The sequence below is a fragment of the Rattus rattus genome, chromosome 12, assembly GCF_011064425.1.
Source record: "Rattus rattus isolate New Zealand chromosome 12, Rrattus_CSIRO_v1, whole genome shotgun sequence".
NCBI lineage: Eukaryota > Metazoa > Chordata > Mammalia > Rodentia > Muridae > Rattus > Rattus rattus.
In genome coordinates this window covers 53710863-53727336 of record NC_046165.1, presented here as the reverse complement: position 1 = coordinate 53727336, position 16474 = coordinate 53710863, and the positions used below count along the sequence as shown (strand labels likewise).

The 16474-nt window shown below is 53.4% G+C and overlaps 1 protein-coding gene across 2 annotated transcripts; it reads right to left on the bottom strand.

Moving 5' to 3' along the window:
- Positions 1-10783: 10783 nt before the first annotated feature.
- Positions 10784-15843, bottom strand: Fgf17 (fibroblast growth factor 17). 2 transcript variants are annotated; one of them, XM_032917540.1, is made up of 5 exons: positions 15757-15843; positions 15542-15578; positions 12768-12945; positions 12413-12519; positions 10784-11077 (listed from the first exon to the last, which is right to left on the bottom strand). In XM_032917540.1, exons 1-5 carry the CDS (start codon positions 15789-15791, stop codon positions 10784-10786), a joined length of 651 nt encoding a protein of 216 aa, XP_032773431.1. In that variant the 5' UTR covers positions 15792-15843. The 2 variants fall into 2 exon arrangements, with proteins under 2 accessions (XP_032773431.1, XP_032773432.1); XM_032917541.1 differs by having other exon boundaries at positions 12768-12912.
- Positions 15844-16474: the final 631 nt, after the last annotated feature.

Genomic DNA, 16474 nt, shown 5'->3' with positions numbered 1-16474 from the left:
CCCAGGAGCATACAGAAGGCAGAAGAGCTCTGCCCAACACATGGCTGCTGACAGAACCGCACATGGGTGCATACAGGGACTCTGCAGCCAGCCCTCCTTGCCAGAGCACTCGCCTACTCTCCCTGCCAGACCCCCACACAATGACACATGATGCTAAGGACACCTACTTGCACCTACCCACTGGCCCTCCGTTATCTATGCTCACAGCTACCTGTCGTGGTCTGCTGAACCATCCCTGTCGTGAGCATGTGGACCCCAATACTCCCAGTGCCTCGCCTGACCCATCCTCTGGGGGCTTTCCCTCATAACTCCCATAGCACCACTGCCTTGCTTGTCTTAGACCTACAGCCTGGCAACCAGTCTTCTGGGAGGAGACACACAGGTGTGCCTGCCCAGCAAGTGAGTGCTGTGTGTCTAGTGCTGGGAAAGGAAAATCCCTTAGGACCCCAAGGCTCTCCTCCTCTGTTCAGCACCCAGTCTCTCTCAGTACACTAGCTTCTGGCAGGCAGAAAGCCTGGCGGGTGAGCACTGCAGTCACGCCCTGCTACACAGCCTCATTCTTCATTGAATCCCTACCCCAACCTGACCGACCTCAGCTGGGAGGGGCTCTAGAGTGGGCTGTAAACCAGCAGCTTTGGGTTCCTCACTGAACCCCCGCTACTCCGGAGGGCACCTGGCCTGGTGGGAGGGAAGCTGGTAAAGATGTCTTGCATCATTCAGCAAACAGCTAACAGCTCCCTGGGCTGACTGTGCCCCCATGACCCCACCCCTTGATTCTGGCCACAGAAACTAGGGTAGGCAAGGTGGAGGACCCATGAAAGGGGGTCCTGGAGGCCGCATGGACTCTGCATCGCAATAGCCTAGGTCCTTCCCCCCAAAGAAGAAGGGAGTTGATAAGGTCAAACCCAGCTGAGCTCCTCATCTGGTCACCTAGGCCTATTCTCCCACTGACCATTTTCCAAAGCTGACCCTGTCCTAGCGCCCCTGATATCACCCAAAACCATGCACCAGATCCAGAGGTATAGCCCAAAATACCTACGGAAAGAAAAAGAGGCAAGAGACCCTGCCACCTACCTCCTCCCAGACAGTGGGGGGCCCAGGCTCTCTGAAGCCCCAAGAGGCAAAGGGCCTAGGCCTTGGTCCACGGGTTTTCCGCGTTTTCTCAGGAATCTAGGTAAGAGGCAGCTCCTCCAGGAACCCAGCCGCGCTTTAGCAAAGCACAAAATAACAGGAAGAAAGCTGGCTTAGGGTGGGTGGGTGGGGTGGGAGCTGGCAAAGGAGAGGAGCTGGTCTCTGCTCAGCGTCTGATCTCCTTTTTTCTGAATCCCCACCCGCTTCACCAGTACCCTGCTGCTCTGCAAGCCACCAGCTTGGGTTCCCGGAGCTGGGGAGTCCGCGTCTGGTATCTGGTGGGCGGGCAGGACGAGCGGTCGCTGGGCGGGCGGGCCGCTCCCCACCAACAACTGATAGTGGCCAGCCCCAGGGCGTGTGTGTGTGTGTGTGTGTGTGTGTGTGTGTGTGTGTGTGTGTGTGTGTGTGTGTGTGTGTGTGTGTGTGTGTGTGTGTGTGTTGTGTTTGGGTCTGGTCAGTTCACCTCAGCTGCTGCTGCAGCTGATCCATTTCAAACAAGGGGCTCATTAGCTGGCATCATGACGAAGCAGAATTGGCCGCGCTGCGTTTTCACCCTTTCCCACACCCGGCTCTTGAATATCCACAGCCCCTCCAGCAGAGTTCGAGTTAGCGGCTGTAACTAATAACTGAGGAGAGCTATGCCCATCCAGCTCTCCGGGCACCTGCAATTCAAACCCATTCAAAATGCTCCACCATCTTCCAGAAGCAATTGGGAGGCTCTGTGAGAAATCCCACCTCTGGGTTGGGGAACAGCAGGGGTACCAGAATTGACCATCCAAGCATTAACTCTCCCCTGAGAAGGAGAGATGGAAGGATGTAAGGACCGGGTCTTAAATACATAAGATACAGATTGAATTTTCTGTAACCTTGATCCCCTGGGAACAGCAGTAGAGGCCAGTGGAGAGAATGAAGGACCTGACTTTTCTCCAGGAAAGCTGTTTTTGAAAAGCACGCTTCCTACCAGATGGCATCCATTCTACCACGAAAAGTAAAAAAGGCATGCCTTCTCTCTGTGGCAAAACTTCAACCATTCCAGGCCTCCAACGCTGGCTTTGGGGTGCATCTAGAAAGCCTCAACCCTAACCCCTATTAGCACTGACTGGCCTTCTCCCCACCTCCACTTCGGCTGCAGACTTGCCTACCTAGGCAGCCTTGCCGTTGCCCTGGTAACCACTGCCCACAGCCAGTCAGCTGATGATATCAGCAGCTATTGGGGCAAAGCTAGGATCTGGAGAGGGGGCTCTGGGGTTTCTGAATGGAAAAATCTCAGGGGGAGGGGCTTGAAGGAGACAGGTAAGACTAGGACGTTGGCGGCCTTCTTCAAAGAAAAGAGGACTGGAGGAGACAGGAAGGGAAGGGTGTATCTGGATTAGCAGAGGACAGAGACGACTGTAACCTGAAGGTGGCTCGGACAGGAGAAGAAAAAAACGAAAGGCAGGTAGCTGAGTGGCCGAGAAAGGGGGAAGGAGGGTGTGGAATCCAGGCTTAGCTGCTGGGGTGCAGTCACGGTGGGCCCTGTGGAAGGTGCAGGAAAAACAAAAAACAAAAACAAAACAACAAAGCCTGGACTGGGGAAGGGACATCCAGTCCCATGAGGAAAAGGCCAGGAGAGTTGCATGGGGTATACCTTTAAGGTAGGAAGGGGACACAGCCTTGGAGGAGGAGCTACCAGTCCTTTTCCACAGCTAATTCTGGCCTCAGCCTAGACTCTCAGTTTGTCCCTTCAATCCCCCCACACCCTTGCTGCCCTAGTCTGGGACTGAAAGAGTGGTGGGGAGGGAGGCCTACCCCTAAGAATTCCCCATCCCTCTGGAAGACCGAGTACCCAGGGGTCCTGCAGATTCCTGACTTTGCTCCCGCCTTGTTGCCTAGTTTCCTCCTCCCTTGATTACCAGCCCCTTGCAGACCCCACCCCTGGAGACATGTTTTCCAGTGGAAGGGTCTCCAGAGGTACGCAGGGAAGGAGATGATGTCAGAAAGGGCAGCTGGAGACAGGAGGAGCAGAGAATAAGGTGGGTTACAAGCCCTGGGTAGGAGTCAAAGATCCAGGAGGGGAGTCTCTGCCTGATGGAAGTCAGCCTATGAGGTAGGGGAAGAGAGAGTCCAGGGAAAGGGCCAGGAGGAAGGGAACACGAGGGAGGGTTCTCAGTACCTTCAAGGGCCTGGGGCGTGGGGCAGGAACACAGCAGCCTCTGCGGTGACATACACCTCCATCCCTCAGCGCATCTCCTCTCCGCCTCCCGTTGCCAAGACAACCTCCTGGCAGCCCAGGCCCAGCTCAGCAGCGATGGGAGGGGGAGGAGAGAACTGACTCCTATTGCTCCTTCCTCAGGGAAGGGAGGGGGCCTGCAGAGTCTATAATGTTGGGCTGTGCCCCCAACAGTACCCTACCAAGGTGTACCCGCCCCCCAAGCCCTCCTAAGCCAGGATAGGCTACAGGATGGTCTGGAGGGAACCATAATTCAGGGCCAGACAGCAGACTGGCTGAAAAGATGACTGCCCTATTCCAGGCAATCCAGTAGGTGGGGAAAGGTGACAGGGACACGGCATTCACGCCCCGGTGTTGAAAAACCACATTCCAGAAGGTCACTGGCTGGTCTGGACATGTGGCCATGGGCACCCACCTCTACCATCTACCTGGGTACCTCTTTCAAGTCTCCAACCTCTCCCTACCTAGACAAAAGTCAGAGTCCAAGAAAGCCTCTCCTAGTCACTCTAGGCCCAAATCTACTCCCCCAACACCTCAGTCACATGGTGCTTGGGAATGCCCCTCAACCCCTATCAGCCAGACACCTCTGGCAGGAATATTTCTAGAGCGCAGTTGGCCCTGGAGCCTAGAGGCCCAGGGAGTTAGGGCTCCCCCTGTTGACCTTAGGTGGTCAAGGTCATCCCTTGCTAGGAGGACTGTGGGGCCGAGGCAGGGGTAGGAGTGAGTGCAGGTTGGTGGTGGAGGTTAGCAGGGCCAGGAGACCCACCTCTTGATACCTCCACTCTCTGGTCATCGCTGTTCTTCAGTCCTGCCCGATCTGTGGAGAAAAAGGTCCCCCAAGCCCAGTTCTTGAAGGCCCAACTGCCTTTGGTAGTCCAGATAATCTGCGCTTCCTTTTCTGCCCCTCTTTTTCCCCTGTTATATGACTTTTCTTCCCCAGGAGCTGGCAACACTAACCCTAGGTGCCAGTTGACTCTGACCCTAGGTGAACTTCGTCCATACCCTCAACCAACTGGAAAGGAGGCCTCCCTCAGACAGGACAGGTATACCTTTGGAAGCTCTCAGGTCTTGTGAATTGGCATTAGCAATTCCCACAGAGGATGGTCACTCTTGCCTCTGGAAGAAAGAGGGTTCCAGGCCCAGACATCTACTTCTGGGCTACTTTTTCCACAAAGGTTACTGGTGCCACACTTCCTGAGAGGACTGTGGCCCAGGCAACGGGCTTCTCTGTCCATGTCTCACTCCAGTGCCCAGGTCCCACCCCTTTTACCAACCTGTTGGGGAGGGGTAACACCAGGGGTGCCCCTGTGCTGTCTAAATATTAACTACTGGAAAGGTTGAACCAGGGCACCTGGACACTTGTAGAGGAAAGAGAAAACACAAAGACCCAGGCCTGAGGAAGAAAAGGAGGGTGAAAGCCAAAAGTAGCCAGTTTAGGGTGGGTGTGGTATCATATGTCTGTAATCCCAACACTTGGGAAGCTGAGGCAGGATTGCTGTGAATTTAAGGCCAGCCCACACTATACAGTTTGATTTTTAAAACAAACAAATAAATGGAATAAGAAAAAGAAAGGAAGAAAATGAAAGAAACAAATAATTTAAAAAGTGACTTTCTGGGGTTGGGGATTTAGCTCAGTGGTAGAGCACTTGCCTAGCAAGCGCAAGGCCCTGGGTTCGGTCCCCAGCTCCAAAAAAAAAGAAAAGAAAAAAAAAGTGACTTTCTTAGCAGAGACTGCTTTTCCTGCTAGAGCAGTGGTTCTCAACCTTCGTAAGGCTGTGACCATCTAATAAAGTTCCTTTGGTTGTGGTGACCCCCCCCAGCACAATTATTTTCGTTGATACTTCATAACTGTAATTTTGCTACTGTTGCTACGGTTATGAATCTTGTAATGTAAACCCCTGTGTTTTCTAATAGTCTTAGGAGGCTTCTGGGAAAGGGTTACTGGAGCCCCTAAGGGGTCACAATCCACAAGTTGAGGACTGCTGAACTAGAAGCTGGACTGTCCTAAGACCCCAGAGACAGAGATGTGGCACCAGAAACCTGAGTCTGTCCCTCTTCCCAAGGCCCCTGTGGTCTCTTTCTTGCCACACACAGCAGCCAAACCAACCTTCATACTTTGGCCCGACATTCCAGCTAATTTTCATGTACGGTCTCAGCTCCAACCATACTGGGCTTGAGCAAGGATCCTAACTGCAGGACTCACTTGGGTGAGGAGAATAATTTTCACAGCATAACTAAGGCAGTTCATGTGAGCCTGCCTGCATGTGTGCTGCCTGGTACAGCTCTAGAGCTTAGTACATTGCAGTTCCTTATTTCCAAAACCTCTGTCCTTCTGAGACTCCATAGCACAGCCTCAAAGGTTCACTAACCAGTCCTTTTTAAGCCTCCTATGGATTGGTGTTAAAAACATGAATGGGGTGCTCAGCTTTATTTCCAAAACTGATCTACGATTCAGGGATCTTTTTATTTCTTACTTTTTTAAAAATTTTAACTGTTTTTTTTTTCTTAAAGATTTTATTTATTTATTTATTTATTTATTTATTTTTCGGAGCTGGGGACCGAACCCAGGGCCTTGCGCTTGCTAGGCAAGCGCTCTACCACTGAGCTAAATCTCCAATCCCTATTTATTTTTATATATGATGAGTGCACTGTCGCTGTCTTCAGACACACCAGAAGAGGACACTGAGCCATTTCTCCAGCCCCCTTTCTCTCTCTTTTTTTAATAAAGAGTTTTATTTATTTACTATATATAAGCACACTGTAGCTGTCTTCACACACACCAGAAGAGGGCATCAGCTCTCACTACAGATGGTTGTGAGCCACCATGTGGTTGCTGGGAATTGAACTCAGGACCTCTGGAAGAGCAGTCAGTGCTCTTAACCACTGAGCCATCCCTCCAGCCCTTCTTTCTCTTTTTTAAGAGAGAGTCTCATTATATAAGGAGCCCAGGTTGGCCTTGAACTTGGAATACCCATGCCTCAACTCCCTGATCCCCAGGTAATGAATTACGGGCTTGTGTGGCCACACCTGGATGCTCTTTTATCTTAATTTCAAGAAGGAGAGAGAATTCCAAAACTGTAGTGAAAGAACCATGCTTTTATGGGTTAATCTCTCCAATTAAATTCAAGTGCCCTGAAAGCTCCATCTTCTCCAACATTTTAATTAACGGGAGGATCTACACAGTACCAAAGGGAGGAAATGAGTACTTAATTCAAAGTAACTGCTCAGGACTTTCTCTTCCCAGAGTATACCTGAGCGCTCTGGCTTCCCATCCTGTCTGCTTTGTGACAGATAGATGGCATGGTGCTGGGGAGTAGGCAGATAAGAGCACACTAGTGTAGAAGCCCTTCAGAACTGAGAGATGAGGGCATGACTGTAGTGGCTCATACCTGGCATCCTAGCACCTGAGAGGCTGAATCAGGAAGACTGTTGCATGTGTGAGGTCAGCCTGCGCTGCATGGGGAGCTCTAGGTCAATGTGCCCTATAGAGTAAAACCCTGTCTCACGAGACTGTATATGTGCATTGTGTGTGTGTGTGTGTGTGTGTGTATGTGTGTGTGTATAGGTATCAAGAGGACGAAGACACCTGACTAACAACAGCCTCTGATCTGTTATACAACACACACACACACACACCACCACCACCACCACCACCACCACTACCACCACCACCACCACCAACAACAACCACCACCAAGGGGCTAAAAGGATGGCTCAGCACTTAAGAGCACTTGCTGTCCTTTGAGAGGACTTAAGTTCAGCTCCCAGTACCCATTTCAAATGGTTCACAACTGCCCATGACTGTGACTTCAGAGTATCTAGCCCCTCACTTCTATTTTCTAAAGGCACCAGGCACATGTGTGGTGAGCAGACATACATGCAGACAAAACACCCATACACATAAAATAAAAACAAAATTTTATTCAAAAAACAAAAACAGGCCCAGCGAGACAACTCAACAGGGAAAGGCACTCGCTGTCAAGCCCAAAGAGCTGAGTTTGATGGCTGGGACCCACATAAAGGTGGGGAGGGGAGAATCAACTCCAACTCCAGCTGTTGTCTGTCCTTCACACGGATGCTGTGGAAAGTGTGTCCATGCACACACACACAATAATAAATAAAATAAGCAAAACAGAGGGGGTTGCATCGAGTGTGTGTGTGCGCGTGTGTGTGCGTGTGCTTACAGGACAAGTGTTTTCGTTTCGCTGTGTCTATAAAAGCTTCACACGGAGGCTGGACAGGAGGTTTGTAAACAGTGCTAGTGATGGGCCTGTGTGTGTTTGGCAGGTAAGAGGAAGCACAGAAGTGGGTAGGTAGAGACTTCATTTACATAGAACCTCAGGAGGTCTGCCAAGGAGCCTTACCAAAGCAGTGTACGCAAGCGAGTGACAGCTGATGGATGCCCATGGCTTCCAAGGTGACAACACTCAGGAGAGAAACCCCATAGAAAGACTTAAGAGGTTTCTACAGGGGCAAGGCACAAAGCCCTTGGGAGGACAATCTACTACAGGCCAAGGCAAGGACTGGAACAAGACTAGGGCTTGTAAGTGGGAGGATTCCAGTAGGCATCCATTGGGCATTGTGGAACAGTGTGACTTAGGTAGGACCAGCTGTGTGGCATTGGAAGTGAGTGGACATCATTCCTGACTACCTCGCACCAGATCCTTTGGAGACAGGATGGCGATGGGACAGACAGAGGGGTAGAGTGCTGTGGAGTCCATTGTAGAGTCTGGTAATGCTACATCACAGGACTGGAGCCCACTCTCTCCTGCCTCCCTCTACCCTTTCTCCCTGGATGGCTTCATCTTGCCCCCTATGGCAAGAAGCAATTGTCGGAGAGTCTGTTCAGAAGCGTCTGGGGCTGCTCAAGTGTCCTGTGAACCTGAGAGCCACTTTCCTGTCACAGACTCCTTATGCTAATATCCAATATTATGCCTCACCACCGGGGACCCATTCCTTTAAACCTGTTCCATGTCTGTCAGTCTGTCTGCATGCACGCATGCGTGCATGTGTGTATTTAGGTGGGGTCTCAATCTTCTTGTCTTAGCTTCCAGAGGACTGGGGTCACATGGGTAGGCCACCAAGCTTGGCTCTGCCTTCTCCATTGTAGCGTTTTCCTGTCAAACCTGTCCAGAAGGCTCTGGGGTGTGAAAAGCTACCTGGGGTAGGGAGCCTGCCTGCTGGGTAGACACCCTGAGAATTGTGGTGAGGAGTGGGTTTTGAGCCCAACCTGGGATGGGATGGATTGAAGACTCTGAGATGCCCGGGCTTCCGTTATAACCCTGCTCTCCGAAGCTGCCCTTCACTCTTTGGCATACATTCTCTGTCCCTGCCTGCCAGGCCTCACCTCAAAAAGCAAGAAAGGGAACAGTGAGGGCTTTCTGGAGCTGGCCCCGAGAGGCTTGTCTGTGCTGGGGAGGTCAAAGAGGGAGGGCGGGGCCGAGAAAGGCCCGAGAAGAAAGCCGAGGCCAGACAAAGGGCCCAGTCCACCTTTGAAGCTGTCTCTAACCCAAGAGGGAGGGTGGGGGTGGGCCAAGGCCCGGCTGGAGAGGCAGTCTAGAGTCTTAAAGAATGTCTCAAATTCCTGCAATAATCAGAGGGATCAGAGCCCCCCTCCTTCTCAGAGTCCTCCCAGCCCCCCAAAGTCCCAATACTCCACACCTTGGGGGCCCAATTCTTTGTCCTCAAGTAATTGCTGGGTGTTGCCCCAGTTTTAAAGTCCCATTGAACTCACCAGTTATCAGCTGCAGCCCCAGACCACCCGCCCTACACACACCCCAGAAAACTACCCCCAACACGTCCGGCGGTCTTCACTGGGATTAACGCTCTTTGTGATGGGGGGACAGAAAAAAAGCAACCTGGTGAAAGCAATTATGACGAACTGGAAGGAGAATGTCAGTCCTAGGCCTGCGGGACCTCCCTCTTGGCTGTTGTCGGCTCCACCTTCTAAATGGGCCAGGGTTGGGGGTGGGGGCTGGGGAGTCAGGCTCCGTCCCAGCTCTGAGTTGGTTCTGTCCGCTGCAGCCCACCTCTGGTTCGGACTACATCAGTGTCCTCGCCCTACAACTTCTGTTCTGGACTTTTTGAAGTCATTCTTGGGAGAAGTGGAAGAAGGTTAGCTTTCATCCCCTTTTCATCTCTCCCCGTAATTATCCTCTCCAACGTTTTCTTAAACGGGAAAACTTAAGCTGAGGATTCCATCAGCAGTTGAGAGTACTGAGAGGAGGGTCCCAGACACAAGAACCTCCTCCCCTTGACAAGATTAAAAGAAGCCCCGTAGGAAAGGCGGTTTTATGGTTTCCACCCCTAGGCACACCTGGAAGTCTCTGGGAAAGCCCACCCGAGAAGCTCGGTGGGGGCTGGGCGCCCTCCTCCTCCATTCCCAGCCTGCGACAGCTTCTAATTGAGGCTTGCCCTCAGGTGTGCCCCCGCCTCCGCCCCTAGGGGGACGGGGGAAGAACAAGGGGACACATTCTTGCCCCCACCCGCTTCCGCTCGCCCCAGACCTCCTCCCACTCCCAGCCCAGCTCACCGGAAAAAAGCAATCTTGCTCCCTGCGAGGTGACTTCTGGAGTCCCCAGGCTGTGATCCTGCCACCCCCCTCCTCCCCCGGGCCTGGGCCCCACAGGACGCCTGTCCCTGCAAGCGGCCGCTCAGGGCCGCGCCTAGGGGCTGGGTTTTCCTCTCTCCTACAGGTAGCAGGGACACGTCGCGTGAGCTTGGACATCCGAGCCCGCGGAGGGAGGGGCCGCCAGTCCCCCGGGCCTGGGCGCGCCTCGGCCTCTCGGTACCGCGCAGCGGGACAAGCAGACTGCTGCACCTGTGTGCCCAGGCGCCCATCTTCCCCAGCCTAGCACCTGACTTTTCGGTGCCGCCAGCACCAGACACTTTGCAGTTGAGTTCTGTGGTCTCATTGCCCACCTTTCTTTAGCGGACCCGGTTACAGGAAAATGGTTTTATTCTGGGGCTGGGGGTGGGGACGCAGGCCTGGGGCGAGAAATATGAAGAGTGACTGGCTTTTGTTTCTTTCTGTCTCTGTCTGTTTTTGGAAACAAAACAGTCCCTACTGTCTGGCCAAGAGCTAGGTTATTCAGATTTAGAGAGGTTCTGAGAGCAAGATTTGGGCACAGTTGCGAAAGACCTGAAATCTGCTGACCTGCCTGCTTATCTCAGGTAGACGCTGGGAAGCAGGCATGTACGTCAGGGGACCCTATTTCTTCTCCTGGGGTCTGCCTCTGACATCAAACCTGTTCCATAAAATGGTGACCACCTTGGGATACACAAGTACTGTCTCTTCCCAGTGGGAAACTTCATGCCCTCGGGGTCCTTTTGGAGTTTGGCTCCCCACCTTCCACCCCAGCCCCCATCTTTGGATGAGTTAGAGAAGAGAGGGAAGGCTGTTGAGGGGCATCTACCCAGCCTTGCACACTAAGGCCTCCCTGACTACGTTTGGGACTGGGGCCTCCGAGTGCGCTTGGTCCTGCGAGTGGGGGCGGAGCCCACGAATTCGAACTGCTTCTGCCTTTCAGCGTGGTTGGGGAAAGGCAGCTGGCCTTGGTAGAGGCGCTTGATGAAGTGGGCCTCTCGTTGGTTCTGGCGGCTCCGGGAGGCCTGGCGAGGCCGGCCCTGCCGGGTGAAAGCCATGAACCAGCCCTCATGCCGGGCGTTCTGGAAGGCTGTGTAGTTGTTCTCCAGTACGATCTCGGTGAATACGCAGTCTTTGCTCTTCCCGCTCGGCTATGGAAGAAAGGAGCAGAGGAGGGGAATTTGTCCATTCACCCTGGTTGCCTGGTCTGCCTTTGGGCCTAATTGTTGTAGAACCCGTGTGAGAGCAAGAAGTCATTGTGCCCCTGTCTAGTGGGATGGGCACCTTTGTTAGCAAGACAGCAGTGGGCAGTACATACAAGCTGTGCTTGGAGTCAGTGTTGAACTTAAGTCATTAGGTACTTAGGTCTCTTGAGGAAGCCCGGAGAAAATATTGAATCTCAGTTCCCTTGGATGCTCACATATAGGTGGTCAAGACTGGGTAATAATAATAATTCAGTGCTGGGGGGTTGGGGACATGGCTCATGGGAATTCTAGGCTGTCTGAGTGAAAGCTGTCCCAGGGACAGGATAGGAGAGAGGGGTCAGAATTAGCTGCCCCTTGACCTCACATGCTTTGCCTCCTTACAGGTGAGAAGTAAGAGGTTATTTGGTGAGTATCAGTCAGAGCTAGAAATCAAAATTGATCCGTTCTAAGAAAGTGCGGTGCTCTGTCCACACAGCCCTGCAAAGCTTCACCAGTCAGTGCTTGGTGTGAGCCTTGCTTGTCACTGTCCATGATGCCCACTGAGCCTGGGAGAGCTTCAGCTGCATCCGAATGCCTCGGCTTCCAGCCCTTGTCACCTTTTAGCTTTCCATATGGCTGCCACACAAACATATCACATACAACATCATGTGGATGGCGAGTTCCTCCTGGTCGCTGCTGGGGGAATATTCCTCACATCAGCACCAGGTTTTATGTGGATGCCCTGCCCCTTCAGCAGGCCAGGAGCACAAGGACTCTTTTAAATAGAGATTGGGGGGCTGGAGAGATGGCTCAGTGGTTAAGATCACTGGCTGCTTTTCCAGAGGACCAGAGTTTGATTCCCAGTACCCACATGGAGGCTAAAATACGTAGCTCCAGTTCTAAGGGATCAGACACCCTCTTCTGGCTTCTACAAGCATGTGGTACCCATATGCAAAGATAGAAATAAATATTTTAACAGTCACTAGAAAGTTGGAGAGCTGGCTCAGTCGTTAGAGTACTGACTGCCCTAGCAGAGAACCTGGGTTTCTTTCCCAGCACCCTTGTGGCGGCTCACAACCATCTGTAACTCCAATTCCAGGGTATCCGGTCCCTTCTTACCTCCATAGGCACCAGGCACACATGTGGTGCACAGACAATAAGGTCTCATCCTGTGAAGCAGGAGCCCTGACTTTCCCCTTGTGAATTAGGTCAGCAGCAGTAGAAGATGCATTGCTGTGGCCCTGCCTGCCCTTACTGCAGTAGGGAGGACATATCTGTCTGCTGCTGTGTCCCAGGTCTCACCTTCCCAATCAGCTTGCCCCTCTTGTTCATACAGATATACTTCTCGCTCTCTGCCCCCTTGATGCGGACTCTGCTGCCGAATGTGTCTGTCTCCACGATGAGCTTGGCTACGACCAGGGAAAGGGAGAAAGACCTTAGTCTATTGGGGCTTCTGCTCAGGGATGTGCAAGGGTTCTTCCCACACTGTCTGCCCTTCAAAGTCAGATCAAAGGGTTGGTGGACTATCAGGCTTGCAGCATCAAGAGGCTTCCTCTCTACCCACAATACCTCAAGCCCCCTGACCCAGGAGCTGGGAAAAAATCCAGGGACTAGATGAGGCGGGTACAAGTGGCCTGAGGCAAGGGCCAGGTCTTACCGAACTTGTTGCCATCCTCAGCGGTGGCAGAGATGCGACGCCCGGTGACCTGCACGTGCTTGCCACTGGTCCGGCTGTAGAGCTGGTACTCACGGATTTGCCGCCTGCTCAGCTGGTCAGTCATAGCGCCCTGGTCCCTCACGTACTGGTTAAAATTAGGAGACGGGTGATTCTCCCCCTTTGCGGTTACCAAGGGAAAAATAGTGTCAATTTGCTTTGGGTGACACCACCATTGGCCCATCTGGGGAGAGGGGTGAGGACCTAAGTGAAGTGGGGCTGGCTGTATGCCTGGCAGTGTATGGTGCGAGCTGAAGACTGCCTCTGCCCACGATCTTCCCAGGGTGCTGCATGGATCAGTTGTTAATTTTGAGGACTCGTGATTGTCAGTCTTGGGAAACACAATGAGACAGTATACATCTGCAATCATAACAAGTTGTAGAAGAAACCTACAAGGCTATGTGTTCTGTCTCCTTGTTCTATAGGACAGGTGCATGGGACACCCAACTCACAGCCAGAACTCCTTCCTCTTTCTCTGGGGTCTTGGCTCTATTAATTAGGACCACTAGACCACCTCCCCCACCCCAACTCTGCCACTAGCCCTGCACACCTGCACAGAGGGTGGGCTTAACCACTGGGGGGGATGTAGGGGGGCCTCTTAGGTCCTTATCAAAAATGTCCTAGAGGTTCTTCAGAGAGAGAGAGAGAGAGAGAGAGAGAGAGAGAGATCCCTAGTGTAGGTGGTAGAGGCAGCAATAGAAGGAGGTACCAATAGCTGCTCTCATGGTCACCTGCCCACCTGTGGTAGTTACCTAGGTACTTAGTAGCCTACATCCTAGGATGGTTCAAGGAACCATTTCCACCGTACATCAAGCCTGTCCAGTACCACATCTCCACACTGGGATTTGCCTTACCCAGCCTTACCTGAGTAGGACAGAAACATCACTGCCCCATCTCCAAGGTGCCCTCTAGGGTGACAGTTGTCAGCTGCTGGTTATAGCTTCAACTCAGCCTGCAAGACTTGTGTAGGGACAACCCTTCCCTGCTGCTAATGCCTAATTCCAACTATAATGATCTCAGGCTGAATGTCAGTCACTTGGACCAAGACAGAGCCAGATCTAGCTCAGCATGTATAGAAGGGTGGGTTATGTCAATCTAGGGGGTGGACATAACCTCAAGGCCAAGGTTTAACTTGCTCAGGGTTGACCCCTGCAAGCTCTTCTGTCACTGTCCATCCCCAGCACCAGTTGTAAGGGGCAGGACTGCCAGACCTCTAGGAGAATAAGAACATCCCTGTGCATCCCACCCTAGAGAAACTTGAGATCAGTGCTTGTGGTGAGGAGCACACTGCTTAGCTCTCACAGGCCTCCCTCTGGGGTGGGTTCCTGTCTATCTCAGCCTTAGCCTTCTGGCCCAGGTTCAGGATGTCCGCCCCACTTGGCGGGCAGCCTTCTCCTGGCAGTCTCTTCCAGGTCAGGGGCAGATAGCAGCCCCCAAAGCCCCCTCCTCTCCTTGTCCCCCTTCAAGTCTTTCACAAAAGTAGCCCACGCCCTCCCCCCACCAACAGCCCACAGCCCACAAGTCCCTCTCCCACAGGACCTTGCCTGTTCCTTTCATGTTCCCGCTGTGGGGGGACCTCCCCTTCCACCACGGTAGACAGCTGCTTGTCAGACAGCCCCTCAAGCATGGCTGTGGTTCAGCCTGTTGCCCCCCCTCCCAGGGGGGTGAAGGGGCACTTCAAGGGGGAAAGGACAGCCTTGCCACCTTCCCTGAGTCCTGAATGGGGCCTCAGCCAGGCCATAAACGCCCAGGCCAGCAGCACCATTGTGCTAATTTCCTTTCCAGAACAGGTTGGACCCACCCACAGCCCCCTCCCTGCCAGGCTGGGGGCTTTCTTCTTACTCTCCCTAGATGTGTGAAGCAAAAGGCCTGGAACGGGCTAGAGAAAAGGGGAAGAAAAAAAGGGGGTGTTGTCTCTCCCCCCCCCACTGCTTCAAAGGCAGCCCCTTCCCACTGAAAAGGCATTTACCTTAAAAAAAAAAAAAAAGTCCCCAGTGGATGGGAAGAGAAACAGGCCTCTGGCCTGGGAAAGCCAGACCATCTCTCCCCAGAGCGGTTCTGGACCAGTGCATTTTAATAGCTGCACTCTTATGAAGGATCACAAAAAAAAAGGGGACAGGGCCTCGCCTTGAGCTGGGGGCTGAAGCTTGGGCGGGTGGGGGGGTGCGGGGGGGGGCGGGTGGAGAGGTAAGCCCTGAATTCCATTCCAAACAAACCTCTAGGCTTGACCTAGGAACCCTAGAGGTAATGGGTCTACCTGGATGAAGGCTACTCCAATCGTGCCTGAGACCCTGGCCACCGATGGTCCAAACATGTTGGTAAGAGTAGATGGTGGACAATACAGGTGGTTTTGAACCTAAACCAACCCTTCAGGTACCTGCAGGTACAAACCTTACCTGAGCTTTTGCCTCCACTGGCTTCTAACTGCCCAGGGCTCTCTCCCTCAGGCATAAACAATAATAATAAGTGGCCCTTAGCCCTCTGAAATCCAACACAGAGGGATGAAGAGAATAGAGACCTAGGATGGTTCTTAGAAAGGCCTGAGAGGCAAACCTCAGTCTGTCCCCCATTCCGATTCAGTCTGTTCTCCAACCCACCTTCTGAACTGACCCTCCAAACCTTAACAGTTGCTTGGTTAGGGGAGGCCAGTCCTGCCTCCCCTCCTTCGAGGTGAGGTGGGGAAGGTTGGGGGTTGGGGGCTAGGCAGGGGTGCCTACCTGCGTTTGACAGCAGAGGATCAATAGCTGCAAGCACCTGTTTGGGGAGACAAGGCAGTTCCAGGTGTGGGCACCCCAAGGTACAGCCATCCCCCACCTTTGTCTTGCCCCACCTGCCCGATAGGTGTCCCTGGGGGCGCGCGCGCGGGGTGGGTGGGGTAATAACATTCCTGGAAATGACAAAAAAGAACTCCAGGCGCAGGCAGCACACTTACAGGGTAAGGTTAGGCAGCAGGCGGGCGGCTCCCATCGCTGGAGAGACTTCTTGGGGCGATTTGCCCCTCTGCTCCCCAAACTCAGGAGCGGATGTGGGCAGGCCCCTGGGGTAGAGTCCCAGAGAAGCCAAGGTCTCTCGGAGCCACAGGTTTTCAGGGATGGAAAGAATGGAGGGAAGGGGAAAGCTAGCAGAGGGGGATGAAGGGGAGGCGTAATTGAGAGACTGAGGTGCGAGGTGTCCACCTTCCCGGCCAGTGAGGCTGCGAAGCCGGAGCTGGTCCGATTGGCGTACTCGCTCTCTTGGGCTACTGGCCTCGGGCAGGGGTCCCCGGGCGCAAAGGATGGAGCTATGAGAGCGTCCTCTATCAGGAGGCTGGCCCCTGCGGTCTCTCTTGATTTATTCCTGACCCGCACGGACCTGCTGGTCTCCGTGAAGTGCGGGGGGCCAGCGGCAGGCACAGGGAGGGAGGCGCCTTGCCCTCCCCCCTCCTCAGGGTCAGCAGCTCCCGCCCTCAGGTTTGATGCCGCAATCTCATCTCCTTAAGAATGAGCTGCAGGTACCGAGCTGGGGCTGGGGTCTCGAATTCTGGCTCGGGGTGGGAATTCCCAGCAACAGCCTTAAAAGGAGGAGCCTCCCTCCAGGGAGCAGGGGTGGGCTTGGCTTGAGCGGCTGCTGGCTCAGCTTCTCTGCTGTCACCCCTTGCCACCAGGAAGGAG

Excerpts from the sequence above, each read along its gene's own strand:
- Fgf17 (XM_032917540.1), bottom strand. The coding sequence starts at position 15,791 with ATGGGAGCCGCCCGCCTGCTGCCTAACCTTACCCT. Across the intron at positions 15,579-15,756 it reads CTGCTGCCTAACCTTACCCT|GTGCTTGCAGCTATTGATCC; the intron begins GTAAGTGTGCTG and ends CTCCCCAAACAG. Across the intron at positions 12,946-15,541 it reads TCCTCTGCTGTCAAACGCAG|GGGGAGAATCACCCGTCTCC; the intron begins GTAGGCACCCCT and ends GTAACCGCAAAG.